This window comes from Juglans regia, chromosome 16, assembly GCF_001411555.2.
Source record: "Juglans regia cultivar Chandler chromosome 16, Walnut 2.0, whole genome shotgun sequence".
Classification (NCBI taxonomy): domain Eukaryota; kingdom Viridiplantae; phylum Streptophyta; class Magnoliopsida; order Fagales; family Juglandaceae; genus Juglans; species Juglans regia.
The window spans coordinates 8,755,813-8,770,493 of record NC_049916.1 but is presented as its reverse complement, the minus strand read 5'-3'; the positions used below and the strand labels follow the sequence as shown (position 1 = coordinate 8,770,493).

General features: G+C 39.2%; 1 protein-coding gene across 1 annotated transcript; it reads right to left on the bottom strand.

The window, feature by feature from the left end:
• Positions 1 to 9,820: 9,820 nt before the first annotated feature.
• LOC108986465 lies at positions 9,821 to 10,453 on the bottom strand. Its single transcript, XM_018959089.2, has one exon. The coding sequence runs from the start codon at positions 10,451 to 10,453 to the stop codon at positions 9,821 to 9,823; it is 633 nt and encodes a 210-aa protein (XP_018814634.2).
• Between the last annotated feature and the right edge of the window lie 4,228 nt (positions 10,454 to 14,681).

Here is a 14,681-nt window from a genome sequence, read left to right as displayed (position 1 = left end):
GAAACACAAAAACATGGGCAAAAGAATCAACACGTTGGATTCGGACATTTTAATTGTAAATGTGGTTAAATTAAAAGCTAACTTTTGGTAAAGCAATGAGTATCTTCCATACTTGATGTTTCAATTTTATGTAAAGTTGGGGTTTCCATCCTTTGTTACCTACTAATAACTTCTCTACCAGGTATTCCAATTGCCATCAACACATTACAACTTCTTCATCTCATCTTAAGAAAGAGTGCAACTACACTCACCGCTCTCAACTAAGACTGTTCAACTGGGCCGAATTTTTTCCCCGCCCGGTCAGGAACCAGGAAAACCGGAACTCGGGTTAAAAAAATTCGGACCTTTCCGGCCCAGATACAGGTTACAAACCCGGGTACCGTAAAACCCGATGCTCGGGTCTTTGTTCGCCTCCAAAGGAAACCACCCCCCTGGGAATCTGTCTCTCGCTCTCTCACTCTCTTGTTACACTTGCAAGAAAGTATAACCCTAAGTTCGTGCCTCCTCGCCGCGACCCCATTGCTGCCGCCGCCTCTTCGTCACCACATCTTCCTCGCCGTATCTTCGTCGCCACATTGGATTTCTATATTTATCTATCCGTGAGTAAAACCCTAAGTCCGTGAGTCTGCTCTCTCTCTCTCTCTCTCTCTCTATCTCTATCTCTCCATTGGATTTCTTGGTTTGACTTTCCAAGAGAGAAAAGTATCGAACAGATCTGGGTTTGGGTTTGGGTTTGGATTTCTGGTTTTCTCCGTGAGTCTGATCCGGGTTTGGGTTGAAAATTATTTGTGTATCTTTTGTTGTCTAATGGATGATGCTTCCTTTAAAATATGAGTTTTAAGTCACTAGGTTGCATACGGTAGATTTAAATAGAAATTATGTCCTCCATTCATTTGATTTTGAGGTCTCTTTTTCTCTGCTTGTTGCATTAGCCTTTAGTGGCTTTAAGCCTTAAACTCTGCTCCCATGCAATGTCATAATACTGTCCCCATGATCATACTTAAAATATATAAAATGTGAAGGAGTTTGTCAAAGGCATAAGCCATAAAGGTTTTGGAACTTTGGCAATGACAAAAATGGGTAAATTTATTCATAAAAAGCTTATATAAATTACACTTCAGTCTGAATTAGAAAACAAAAATCAAATAAGTAGGCTTCATATTTCATACAAATGTAAAACTTTTCAACTTGGGCACCCTTGCTTGAAACTAGCTCAGCATGGAACCACATAGTGGTGAACAAATAAATAGGTTTCAAACAAATGAAGGTCTTGGACTTGGGTTTACAGGCTCTTTGCCATTTTCTATCAATCCATTGTCTCTGTTATGATGTTTCCGAACCTTTTGTTCCGAAACTAGTGCTTTATCATAGTCTACAGAGTTCCTCATCGTTATAATTCAAATGAGACAAATCCATTGACCTAATCATGGAAAGAGAAGAAGCGAAAAAACCAGATTTTTTTTTTTTTTTAACAAGGCAAGCATTCAAAGCTATTCAACAATATAAACTGGAGGAAAAGTTTGCTCTAGCTAAGATTTCTAAATTCTGAAGCTAATGAGAAGATAATAAACTGCATTTAACTACTTTAAATTGTTCAAAAGGTTTTCAAATATAATTCAAAGCTTCAGATTAGGCAGTTTTGTAAGTGACAATACCTCCTCAGCATACAGTTTCCTCAGTTGAAGAATTCATTCATAGGTAACTTAGTCTATTTTCCTTAATAAGTTATACTCATTCTGTATTGTCCATTTGATGTGCTCCACATCATGAGGCGCAACACAGCTGAGTCTAGTCAGATTTGATATGCAAGGAAATTTACTGGAAGGACAGAGCAACTGTACATCACATGGTTATCATTTCCATTCAGTCTAATATGCCATTTTAGAGGTTTCAGGGTACCAAATTGAAAGGAGCAAACAGCCAAAGGAATGGATTATTTGGTGCTGCATTGAAGTAAAAAGTTCCCAATATTTTGAAGCAGGTAGACCTGGTGGCGAACTGGTGTTTTACTGTACTGATGCTACAAAGATGTGAGGTAAAGTAGTAATATATCTAAACGTATGTTCATTCCAGCTTCCAATTATATGTATAAACATATTTTCAGATTGTAGCTGGTTCTGGTTGATATAGCCTTTTTCAGACTGGTTCTGGTTCTGGTTCTGGTTTCCAAGTCAAGTATCTAGTTGGAGGGAAATGGATAAATGTAATTAGTTATTCCCTTCAATGATCTATACAAGAATTTTGTGTTCATGTTCCCTTTGCATACTTATGAGTCTATGACCATATATCTGTGGCTGCACCCAGTTCTCACGACGTGTTCATTATGAAACACAAGTTTGATTATAGCAAGTATATCCTACATGTTTGATTCAACATGTGCAGGTAAAAATATGTTGAATGTGGCAATCTCTTGTGGTTTTAACTTTTTTTTTTCTGTATTCAGATTTGGATCCTAACAAAGAGCCACAGTTGAAATACAAGAATACAAATTGATGATGGAAGAACATGCTACTAATTTATAATTCATTTATTGTAATTTTTTATTTTGTAATGTAATGTGATGTATAAATACTAAATAATGTAATATGTAGTGAATTGCATTGTGTTGCATGCATTTTAAATATTATATTTCTTTTTCTAGGTAATTAGTTGTTTCTAAGTTTAGTAATTTTTTACATAAAATTTAGCTTTCCATTTTCATATATTTTTATTATTGTGGACAATGTTAACATACTTATTGAAAACATTTATTTTATAAGATTAAACAAATAGAGTTTGAATGTTATATCAACATTTATTTTATGAAAAAATGTTCAAAACAAGTAGGCCTTTTTGTTAAAAAAAAAAAAAAAAAACCCCCGGAATCCGGGTTTTTAAAAACCCGGATTCATCCAGGTTTCGGCCTGGGTATGACCCGGGAAGACCCGGCCCGGGTTTGAAACCTTGGGTTCCAGTCCGGGTATACCTGGGTTCCCAGGCCAGAACCCGGATGAACAGTGCTACTCTCAGCTACCGCTGGGAGCTACCATTAGTTATAGGATTTTATTTTTTATTTTTTGTCTTTTCATACATGTATTTTTTAATACTTTTAAATATTTTTAAAAAAAATAAAAAAAATCATAATATTATTAAAAACCACTTTCTTAATCATTAAGTAAAAAAAAAAATTAAAAAAGCAAAGCGGTAGAGTTGAGCGGTAAAATAGAGAGGGAAGAGTTGTATTATTCTTTAAGAAAAGCCATGCAAAGCAGTAAGACTTTCTAATTATACAGACATACTGTAATGCCCCGTACCCGTAGGAATAGGGATTAAGTTCCAATCACCTAGAATCACATCCCAACAATATAGATACGACTCCAAATACCACAAGAAGCAATTCTTTAACACATGAAACTCCTCTAATCAAAGTATATGTTCCTCCATAGAGACATCCAATAATTTCTCCGACATAGACAATAAAGAATATCCCCAAAGTCTCAATAAAAGCCATCAACATTCCAAAAATACTACTAAAAATAATTATAAATTCATAACTGAATAAATCTCTCAACGAATCACTAGTACCTTTTGACACTTATTCCACTACATTCAACTAATCTCATCCATGCTATCTATTCTAAATTCTCAACTGAAACATCCAAATCATCTAAAAAATAATGGAGATAATTGGGTAACTCATCAACAACTCAATAAGCAGTAAGCCTATACTAGTGTGTAAATATAAGTCAATTATAGAATGCAGAAACAGATCATTCTCAAAATATGATAGTGGTATTTTTAAAAGCTTTCATTACAATAATAACATATAAAATGCCATAGGCACAAGCATAATTATCATAAACATAAGCAGAGGCCATGTTTACCCCCTGTGGTAGGATTGTGCATGTCTGCGGTTAACCAAGCTGAATATATCACCGTTTCGTCACCAAGGTGATGAATGCACTTAAAACAGAGGTCACTATTATATCACATGGCAAGGCCGGAGACCACTATTATACTAGATAGAATGGTCGCTCAGGGGATTGTCTAGGAAACCCAATGTTTACTATGCGGCGTCGATGTAGAGAATCATGATCACCTCTTCTTCTAATGCCCATTTTATAATAGAATTTGGCTAACCTTTTTCCCCAGTGTAGGAATTCGTCTTCTTATGCCATTACTATATACCAGACTCTTTTGTGAAATACCTGCAGAATCTCGCTTGGTCATCCACCCAAAGGAATCCTTATACAAAAGCCCTACCGCTTGCATTGGTTAGTAGATCCCCGCATCATCGCTCGGAATCAGAGAAGAAGATAGCAACCCTTGTCCCTCCGAAGTAGCAATTGGAAGCTTTAAGCGAAGGTTAAGTAGACCCCAACATGTCAACCAAATAGTCCACCAATCAAAACAATCGCACATGGTGCCTCGGGTTTATAACGATCTCGACCAAATGCCCAAGATAGTACTTCGCCACTATTTCATCCAACCTCTTTAACCTTTGCTTAACTCCATTACAAATCCAGCATTATAAACACACTCACCAATCTGGCCTGCATATTTAGAACACCAATCCAATCGTTACCCTCGTCCTCAGCTCACGACTTCGCAAATAAGGGCACATATGAACACCAACCAGCCATGAAATCTCTTAATCTACAATTTACATCATACAAATAGAGACAACCCAATTTCCAGTACGCACCACTCGCAATATTCACAAAAGTTAAAGTGTGATTATAAGGTTAACGTTCGAGGTTACCATACCCAAAACTCGTTGCAGTGGATCATTTTGAATTCAAGACTTAGGTTTGTGATGTCTAGAAGTGTTCGAGGTGCCCTTGGTGGCGAGGCAGTGACAATTGGCTTAAGGTGCGAGAATGGAAGCACTCATAGTGGAGAGAGACAAAGACAGAGAGAACGTCTTGGCGGTGTCCAAAGGCCTGCTGCTGTGGTTTTGTGCACAACTGTTATGAACCCCCACAATTTGAATAGAATGAATTGGAATGGATGAATATAAACATATGAAAGCAATAGAAAATGGGAATGAAAGCTACTGCAAATATTCATATATGTTGAAAATACAGAATATTCGAGGTACCCCAAGCTCTAGGAAATCAACAAGATCTTCAAGGTTCCAGAATGATCCACCTTCTACCTCACTTCCCATTTTATAATTCCCTCAGCACACTCAACGTAACCACCCCAAACAGAAAATGCAAAATGATAAAATGAATGTAGGCAACACATAAGAAAATAACAACTCCAAACGCAGCGTCTATTTTATTCTTTCAAACGACATCATCTCTCTTATAGCTTCAAACAGCATCGTACCGTAATGTCTTCATCTTCACTTCAAGTCTACCAGATTTACTTCCATGGAAGGTTATAACACTTCAAGTTCCCTTTCCTCTCACCTCCGAAGCTCATAACAACCTCCTTCCGTTAAAGAACCTTGTCCTCAAGGTTAGAACACTAGTAGAATTAGCCCTTTTCTACTCTGTCTAGAACCGACTTAGGATATGTATTCAATACGTTTGGTTTCAGGCTTGGCTTGTGTGCATCACTTATACTCTAAAACTAAGGTGTACCCTGCCTTGCATAAAACAAAATGTCGGCCTCCTAAGATGGTACAAACTCTTCTTGTACACTAGAAGCCTTTGAATCTTCCAAGTGGTACCATGTCTCTGGAAAGGACTGAATAAGGAGAACTAATGCCCAAAAGTAGATGAGAACCCAATATGTACAATCATTGCATACAAGTATTGCCCCTGAATATTCAATCCTTTCAGTTTCCACCTTAGTAAAATATTCAAGAGCACTTGGGTGTCATTCTCTTGTTTTACTTCTTCCCAATTATTTATATAAAACAAAAATGATAAGTTCTTTCCAACGTCCCTTCCTTGTTTGTAAAGTAGAATTATTACATTCCAAAACCCCACATATCTATGAGGCCTTTTCTCAAACACTTTTCTAGCATCAGCTAAACATCCAAATACTCGACTTAACCCAAAATTCATCCATGGAATCCTCTCTCTCTCTTCTTCTTCACAAATTCAAAAGAAGACACTGCACTTGCATTCTCATCTTTACTAGAAACTTCCTGATTTCCTTGGTCTTGCATTATCTTTGCTAGTGCAAATGCTAATAAAGGGTGATGACAAGAAGAAAAACGGAATTTAAGAGAGAAGAAGGCACTTAGCTTATGTCTAGATGCAACAAAATAAGAATTGTTTTCCATCTCCATTTGCACATGCACTGATCTTAAATTTTCATCTGCTAAAATTCTGAGTTTGGAGGAAAGGTCAATGATCAAACTTGAATTTCATTATTGGGACATAAGCATTGGGAACTGATTGCAGTTCTGTGACTTCTTCCATTTCTGCTAGGATGTTATGTAATTTAAGGAAGAAGTCTTCCTCCCGATTCACATATGATGGCCTCACACAAAAAATGTCTATGTCAGTCCCATAGTCACTCAACTTTGCCACCCAACACTCATTGAATAGAATATTATTCTCAAAAGCCTGAAAGATTTTATCTTCATAAACAGTAATAGACTGGATAGAATGATCCACCCTCTATCTCACTTCCCCTTTTTTGTTACGATCTCACATCGACTAAGTATGGGATTGGTTGGTAATTTATAAGCCCCTAGGCACCCTTCCCTAGCCGGTTTTCAAAGGTGAGTTCTACCTAATGAGTTCATAACAAATTGTATCAGAGCTACCCTATGTCTAAGGCCATGTTGCAACAGTTGCAGTCATGCAGCGCAGGAGTGATGCCGGCATAGCAATGTTCATCCAGGGTTAGGAAAGACTTAGCGCACAGCCAGCCCGTGTGAGCGTTAGGACCGTCGGGACCACCATGGACGTCGGCTGCGAAGGGTGGTGGTTGTTACGATCTCACATTGACTAAATATGGGATTGATTGGTAGTTTATAAGCCCATGGGGACACCCTTCCCTTGTAAGCCAATTTTTAAAGATGAGTTCTACCCAGTGTGTTTATAACAACAACTAAAGAGAGTGAGAAAGACATTTAAAGAGAGAGAATATGTGGCGCCCTCGACCTCCACGTGTTATTTTAGTGGAGTTCGTGACACCGGGATGATGACCACACGGATCACGCACCCCATCGACCAGTGCTCAGAGTGTGTACAACATACAACAAGTGTACAAAATAATATTCGCAGCAGAGAAATAAAAAGTCTTTCTTTATTCAGTACCAAAATTTGTTAAAAAAAAAACAGTAAAATAACTTTATAAAAATTATACAATCATCCGACATATAAATTAAATACATGAAATATCAGAAGGAAAACAAATCCCAAAATGGTGAACAACAAATCAGCAACTTATACTTCTGGCAGAGTCGGCCCCTCAGGTTCAAACTCGGGCTCAGCGTCAGACTCTACGGCACTATAAAACGGAGCCGTAGGATAAAACACCACAATGAGATTATGACATATCAGCAAGTAATTAATCAAAATAACATCTAATAGATAAAATCACTCGTCCCCCATACGGACATAATCCACATAAAACAACAGCTCATGTTCTTTTTCCCAAAATATCATTTTTAAACCACGCACGCCAAAATCCCATTTTGGTCCAATCATAACCATTATTTTATTAAGCATGCGCCACGGTCTCCCCTATGGACCGTCCACACGACCTGGCTCTCTTCGTCACATCACGGGTAACGTCCGTGCATGAGACTTCGTAACAAGCGATGCTCAGTTCCGCGCCCACCGCGTACATGACCAAGCATCCTCTAACCTCGCCAGCCAAAGGTCACGGAATCGGTACGAGAGCGTTACTGTCTCGTCCGTTCCCGTCGTCGCCCTGCGACAACTCAAGGGATGTCACGCCAGTCTGTTGCGCTCCCGAGTGACCAGAGAAGCTCCACCGAGATAATGCCCCATCTCGGCTTGGGGTCGGAAAACACACGCACCCACACAACAGTAACAATTTCCAACAGACAACGTGACATCACCGCATAATTTAATAAAACAATAAATATGCTTTTCAACAGTTTATTGGAATACACATTTAAATAATTCATTTACAAATTCTCAATAAATGCCGAAATACAGTTTCACAACTACACGCATGATCCCAACTTCCAATCCGGCCCAAGGCCCAATTACAACAATTCCAACATAATCAATATTTACAACAAAGATAACAATTTACAAAATATAAATATAACAGTTATAAAGCCAATTAATATCACTTGATGGAAAATTACATACACACGATGGATGAGAAAATCTGAAAGATCAATCGAAATAGACAGTTTATACAAGGCGGTGGCGCAACAGCGGCACATGGCAAGACAGTGCCCAAAAACTTGGTTTTTGTTACACGACAGCAACCAACAAATTCTCACAATTTAGAACAAACACCAAGCACGGTCAAAAGCCTTAAGCTTTCGGATTCCCAACAAAATCGCAGTTAAATCTCAAATACCAACAAATGCGGAAAGCTTTAAGCGAGAGAAGGAAGATGAGGTTTTCGTCTCCAACAATTGTGGAAGCCGTGGCCTATAAATAGAATAAAGTGGCGGTTTGCATGGCACCCGTGTCGCTCAGGCGAAGAAGAGAAATGGTAGCTCAAGCCGTGCGTGGCAGTGGAGAAGGTCTCGCGCGGACACGTGGCGTGGCGGCAAGCGCAGTTCACACGGAAGCCATGCACAACGCCACCGAGGAGCTTGCGGAAGGAGGTGGTGGCCGTGTGGGGTAGGAGCCGGACAGCTAGCACTTCGGGATGCATGCCAAACGACACGAGACGAAGAGGAAAGGTGGAGGTGGCTCACGGCTGGGATCCGCTTTCGGCAGCAGCTGCTTGCTGCGCGCAGGAAGAAGAAAGAAGAAGAAGAAGAAGAAGAAGGAAGGAGAAGGAAATGGTGTTGTGCGGCGCAAGGGAGAAACGCATGAAACCCTAAGGGTTTCAATACCAAACGGCCCCATTCGAATAAAGGGGAGGGGCTGGGCTTCAGAACGCACGGGCCGGGCTTCAACTGGCGCACGGAAAGGGTTGGGGCTACGGGCTGGGCCTTGTTTCGCTCGGGCTGGTCTCTAGCTACTGGGTTTCGGGCCTCACAAACCGGGCTGGATCAATTAAAACACACACACGGCCCAATAAAATTAAAACACAGAATTTGTAACTAAAAAGCCCACAATAAATAAAACCCACTACAAATAAAACACTACAAAAATAACCTCAATAATAAAATAAATAAAAACTCAATTTAAAACAAACCAAAATAATTAAAAATAAATAATTAAAATAGTACAACAAATAAAATAACACACTTAAATAATAAAAATACCAAGAGTATAAACAACATAACACATATAAAATTTACACAACAACTAGCAAAAAATTGAGATCTCACAACCTCCACTCCTTAAAAGAAATTTCATCCTCGAAATTGCTAAGTTCCTTTATTGAATCCAAAACAAGATACAACACAAAGTTTAAAACAAGCTTTGAGAAAGAAAACAAGCATTTAAAACTAGTCGAACAAGTAAAGGTAAAATTTTCTCATGACTGCTTCTCGCTCCCATGAATAATCTTGAGCCAAAGGATCTCCAAAATATTCTGACAAGGCAATATGGTAAGCAATAGGTCCAACCACCTCCAGAATCTGAAAAGGGCTAATATAGCTCGGGCTAAGTTTCCCTTTCTTATCAAAACGCTTAACACCTTCCATTAGGGAAACTTTGAGGTATACCCAATCACCTCCTCACATAATAGATCTCTCCTCCTCGTGGCCAATCGAAGCGGCAAAATGATCAATGAACTCCCGCTCTGCAATCGTAGCAACCTCCACTAGCTACTGAAAGGTCAGAATTTGCAGACAAGCAACCTGTCTACGAATCTCTCGATGTAGACCCTCCTGAAATTGCCCAAAACGCATCTCCTCTGTGGCAATTAAATGCGTAGCAAATTTTCCGAGTTCTATAAACTTCCGAGCATACTGCTCAACCGTCATCTCCCCTTGCACTAAATTATTAAACTCTCGGACCATCTGCTTCCTCATAGTGTTCGGGAAGAAACGATCATTGAATTCCCTTTTAAAACGTACCCAAGACACCGCTGCAATAGATCCTAACTCCATTTCCAAAAGCTCTCGCTTAGTCTCCCACCAAGTAGTTGCATCACCTTGCAGCAGATAACTTGCGTATAAAACTTTCTGAACTTCAGAACACTCACAGATCTCGAACGTCTTTTTGAGATCGCTAATCCACCTCCCAGCACGAAGTGGATCCTCTTGTCCAGAAAAAGCAGGGGTCCTATGAGCTAAAAAACGTTCATACAGACAACCGCTCTGTTGCTCCCTTTCTGGCGGAAAATTCTGTTGAAGAACTTCTGTCATACGAGTTAAGGCTCTAGCCAAAACGAGATTCTCATCAACATGGGACACGTCGTTCTCAAGTTCCGGATGTGGCATTCCTGATCGGTCCATCCTTCTAATAAAACGCGTCTTTTAAATCTCAATATTTAAGACAAATATTTACCCAAAGCCAGACCGCTCTGATACCACCTGTGGCACCCTCGACCTCCACGTGTTATTTTAGTGGAGTTCATGACACCAGGATGATGACCACACGGATCACGCACCCCATCGACCAGTACTCAGATTGTGTACAATATACAACAAGTGTACAAAATAATATTCGCAGCAGAGAAATAAAAAGTCTTTCTTTATTCAGTACCAAAATTTGTTAAAAAAAAACAGTAAAATAACTTTATAAGAATTATACAATCATCCGACATATAAATTAAATACATGAAATATCAGAAGGAAAACAAATCCCAAAATGGTGAACAACAAATCAGCAACTTATACTTCTGGCAGAGTTGGCCCCTCAGGTTCAAACTCGGGCTCTGCGTCAGACTCTACGGCACCATAAAACGGAGCCGTAGGGTAAAACACCACAATGAGATTATGACATCTCAGCAAGTAATTAATCAAAATAACATCTAATAGATAAAATCACTCGTCCCCATACGGACATAATCCACATAAAACAACAGCTCATGTTTTTTTGGTCCAAATCCCATTTTGGTCCAATCATAACCATTATTTTATTAAGCATGCGCCACGGTCTCCCCTATGGACCGTCCACACGACCTGGCTTTCTTCGTCACATCACGGGTAACGTCCGTGCATGAGATTTCGTAACGAGCGATGCCCAGTTCCGCGCCCAGTGCGTACATGACCAAGCATCCTCTAACCTCGCCAGCCAAAGGTCACGGAATCGGTACGAGAGCATTACCGTCTCGTCCGTTCCCGTCGTCGCCCTGCGACAACTCAAGGGATGTCACGCCAGTCTGTTACGCTCCCGAGTGACCAGAGAAGCTCCACCGAGATAATGCCCCATCTCGGCTTGGGGTGGGAAAACACACGCACCCACACAACAGTAACAATTTCCAACAGACAACGTGACATCACCGCATAATTTAATAAAACAATAAATATGCTTTTCAACAATTTATTGGAATACACATTTAAATAATTCATTTACAAATTCTCAATAAACGCTGAAATACAGTTTCACAACTACACGCATAATCCCAACTTCCAATCCGGCCCAAGGCCCAATTACAACAATTCCAACATAATCAGTATTTACAACAAAGATAACAATTTGCAAAATATAAATATAACAGTTATAAAGCCAATTAATATCACTTGATGGAAAATTACATACACACGATGGATGAGAAAATCTGAAAGATCAATCGAAATAGACAGTTTATACAAGGCGGCGGCGCAACAGCGGCACACGGCAAGACAGTGCCCAAAAACTTGGTTTTTGTTACACGGCAGCAACCAATAAATTCTCACAATTTAGAACAAGCACCAAGCACGGTCAAAAGCCTTAAGCTTTCGGATTCCCAACAAAATCACAGTTAAATCTCAAATACCAACAAATGCGGAAAGCTTTAAGCGAGAGAAGGAAGATGAGGTTTTCGTCTCCAACAATTGTGGAAGCCGTGGCCTATAAATAGAACAAAGTGGCGGTTTGCATGGCACCCGTGTCGCTCGGGCGAAGAAGAGAAATGGTAGCTCAAGCCGTGCGTGGCAGTGGAGAAGGTCTCGCGCGGACACGTGGCGTGGCGGCAAGCACAGTTCACACGGAAGCCATGCACAACGCCACCGAGGAGCTTGCAGAAAGAGGTGGTGGCCGCGTGGGGTAAGAGCCGGACAGCTAGCACTTCGAGATGCATGCCGAACGACACGAGACGAAGAGGAAAGGTGGAGGTGGCTCACGGCTGGGATCCGCTTTCGACAGCAGCTGTGTGCTGCGCGCCGGAAGAAGAAAGAAGAAGAAGAAGAAGAAGAAGAAGAAGGAAGGAGAAGGAAATGGTGCTGTGCGGCGCAAGGGAGAAACGCATGAAACCCTAAGGGTTTCAATTCCAAACGGCGCCGTTCGAATAAAGGGGAGGGGCTGGGCTTCAGAACGCACGGGCCGGGCTTCAACTGGCGCACGGAAAGGGCTGGGGCTACGGGCTGGGCCCTGTTTCGCTCGGGCTGGTCTCTAGCTGCTGCGTTTCGGGCCTCACAAACTGGGCTGGATCAATTAAAACACACACATGGCCCAGTAAAATTAAAACACAGAATTTGTAACTAAAAAGCCCACAATAAATAAAACCCACTACAAATAAAACACTACAAAAATAACCTCAATAATAAAAGAAATAAAAACTCAATTTAAAACAGACCAAAATAATTAAAAATAAATAATTAAAATAGTACAACAAATAAAATAACACACTTAAATAATAAAAATACCAAGAGTATAAACAACATAACACATATAAAATTTACACAACAACTAGCAAAAAATTGAGATCTCACAGAATATATAGAGGGATAAATCGGAGAGGGAGACGTATCGGCTTGGTGGCACACGAAAACTGCAAGGAATGGGGATGTGAGAGAGAGAGAGAGAGAGAGAGAGATGGGATGGAGAGCTTACTGGCGATTTCATGCAATGTCGTGAATGGCAAGAGGGTTGAGCGGCGTGGAGGGGCACGGTGGCTCCAATGGTCTTCGTTGGTCCCCGCGATCAGCCTAACACCGAGACCCTGCTGGTGTCGAAAATGGAGAGGGAGGCAGTAGCTCTGGACAGTGCACAATGAGTAGAGTGTAGAAGGAGAGTGAGAGTCGCGGCCTGGGGGGGGGGGCATAAAGGGTTTGGGAAGTAGGGAAAAAAGAAAAAAAAAATTGTTTGGATTGATAACCTCCCAACTCATCTAATTATTATAATTTTTTCAAACTCTCACATAACTTTCTCAAACTCTCACACAAAATACAATAAACAATTCAACATTTTTAAATCTTAAAATAAAAATAATATAATTTTAATAATATTTTATTCAACTTTCAATTTTCATTTCATCTCATTACAACTTAATTCACTATCCAAACCTCTCCTAGAGTTTCTAGGAGGGTTTCTCCATGGACCTAGGCCTTGTTTGGGCCTGGGGTGTTACACAATACACGTACACCATGCTCCATTCTTTCATATGGCCAGTCTCAGGTTCAATGGTGGCCATAGCTGGTTTTTCACATTGCTTACTTTTGTCCATGCATTCCTATGCTCTCGGAAAATCCATCTAATGATAACTTGCCTGAAAAAAACTTAATTTTTCATTCTAAGTTTTATCATTTCAGTTGCAACAGTTGATATATTATATTTTAAGTGGTTATTCATTTAAGTGATTAATTTATAAAATCACTTGAAATTTGTCATATCAACCGAAGTGAATAAAGATGATAAATCAAGAAGAGTAGTATTGTTCTTTATTCGGTACTCGTTTTTTGGTTCCCTGAGCAAAGAGGATGAAATCGTATTTCCATTTCCTCTTAACTTGTTAAGTTCCAAAAGATTCAAAGATTCCCCTCCACCCACCCCAATTGTACGGAGCATGCGAGCAATGTGTAATGGATAATGATGGGTTTATTATTTTTTACTATTAATTTATTATTTTATTTTTTTACTTAATAATTAAGAAATTGATTATTAGTAAAATTGTATATTTTTTTAATTTTTTTTTAATGATTAAGAATGTTAAAAAATTACTTTAAATAAAATAAAAATTTAAATGAATGGTAGGAAGTAATAATATCCATGTGTAATAGATAGGAAATCTTAGTAAGAATAATTAAATATTGATAGCCTGTTTTAAGAAATCCTAGACTCGATCTCTTGATAGAATAATTAGAAAATCTAGCCTTCTATTTATTTATTTATTTATTCTTGAGAAACAAAGTAGTTTTGATTGGAAACCTCCATCAGAGGAGGGAAAGAATACAAAAAGGACAAGAGTCCATTTCATGAGACCAGATTCAATCCCAAAGAGTGTTGAAACATCTCTATTATTTAGCGGATAATTTTCTATTCATTTAGTATTACGCGAAAACGCGTGGCCAAATCACGGCCTACCGTTGTGAACTTTAAATTTTCTTAAAAATTAATTAACATTTCATTAAAAAATATATTTTTTAAGAACCCTTCTACTATGCCGTCCAGCTCTTATCGTTGGGTGTGCCCGTTAGTGCAATCTAGCTTTTTTTTTTTTTTTAAAAAAAAAAATTAATATCTTTAAACATTTTAAAATAAAATATACCAATTCATTAGTGGTAACTTTTTTTAAACATTTAAAAAAATTAAAATGTACTA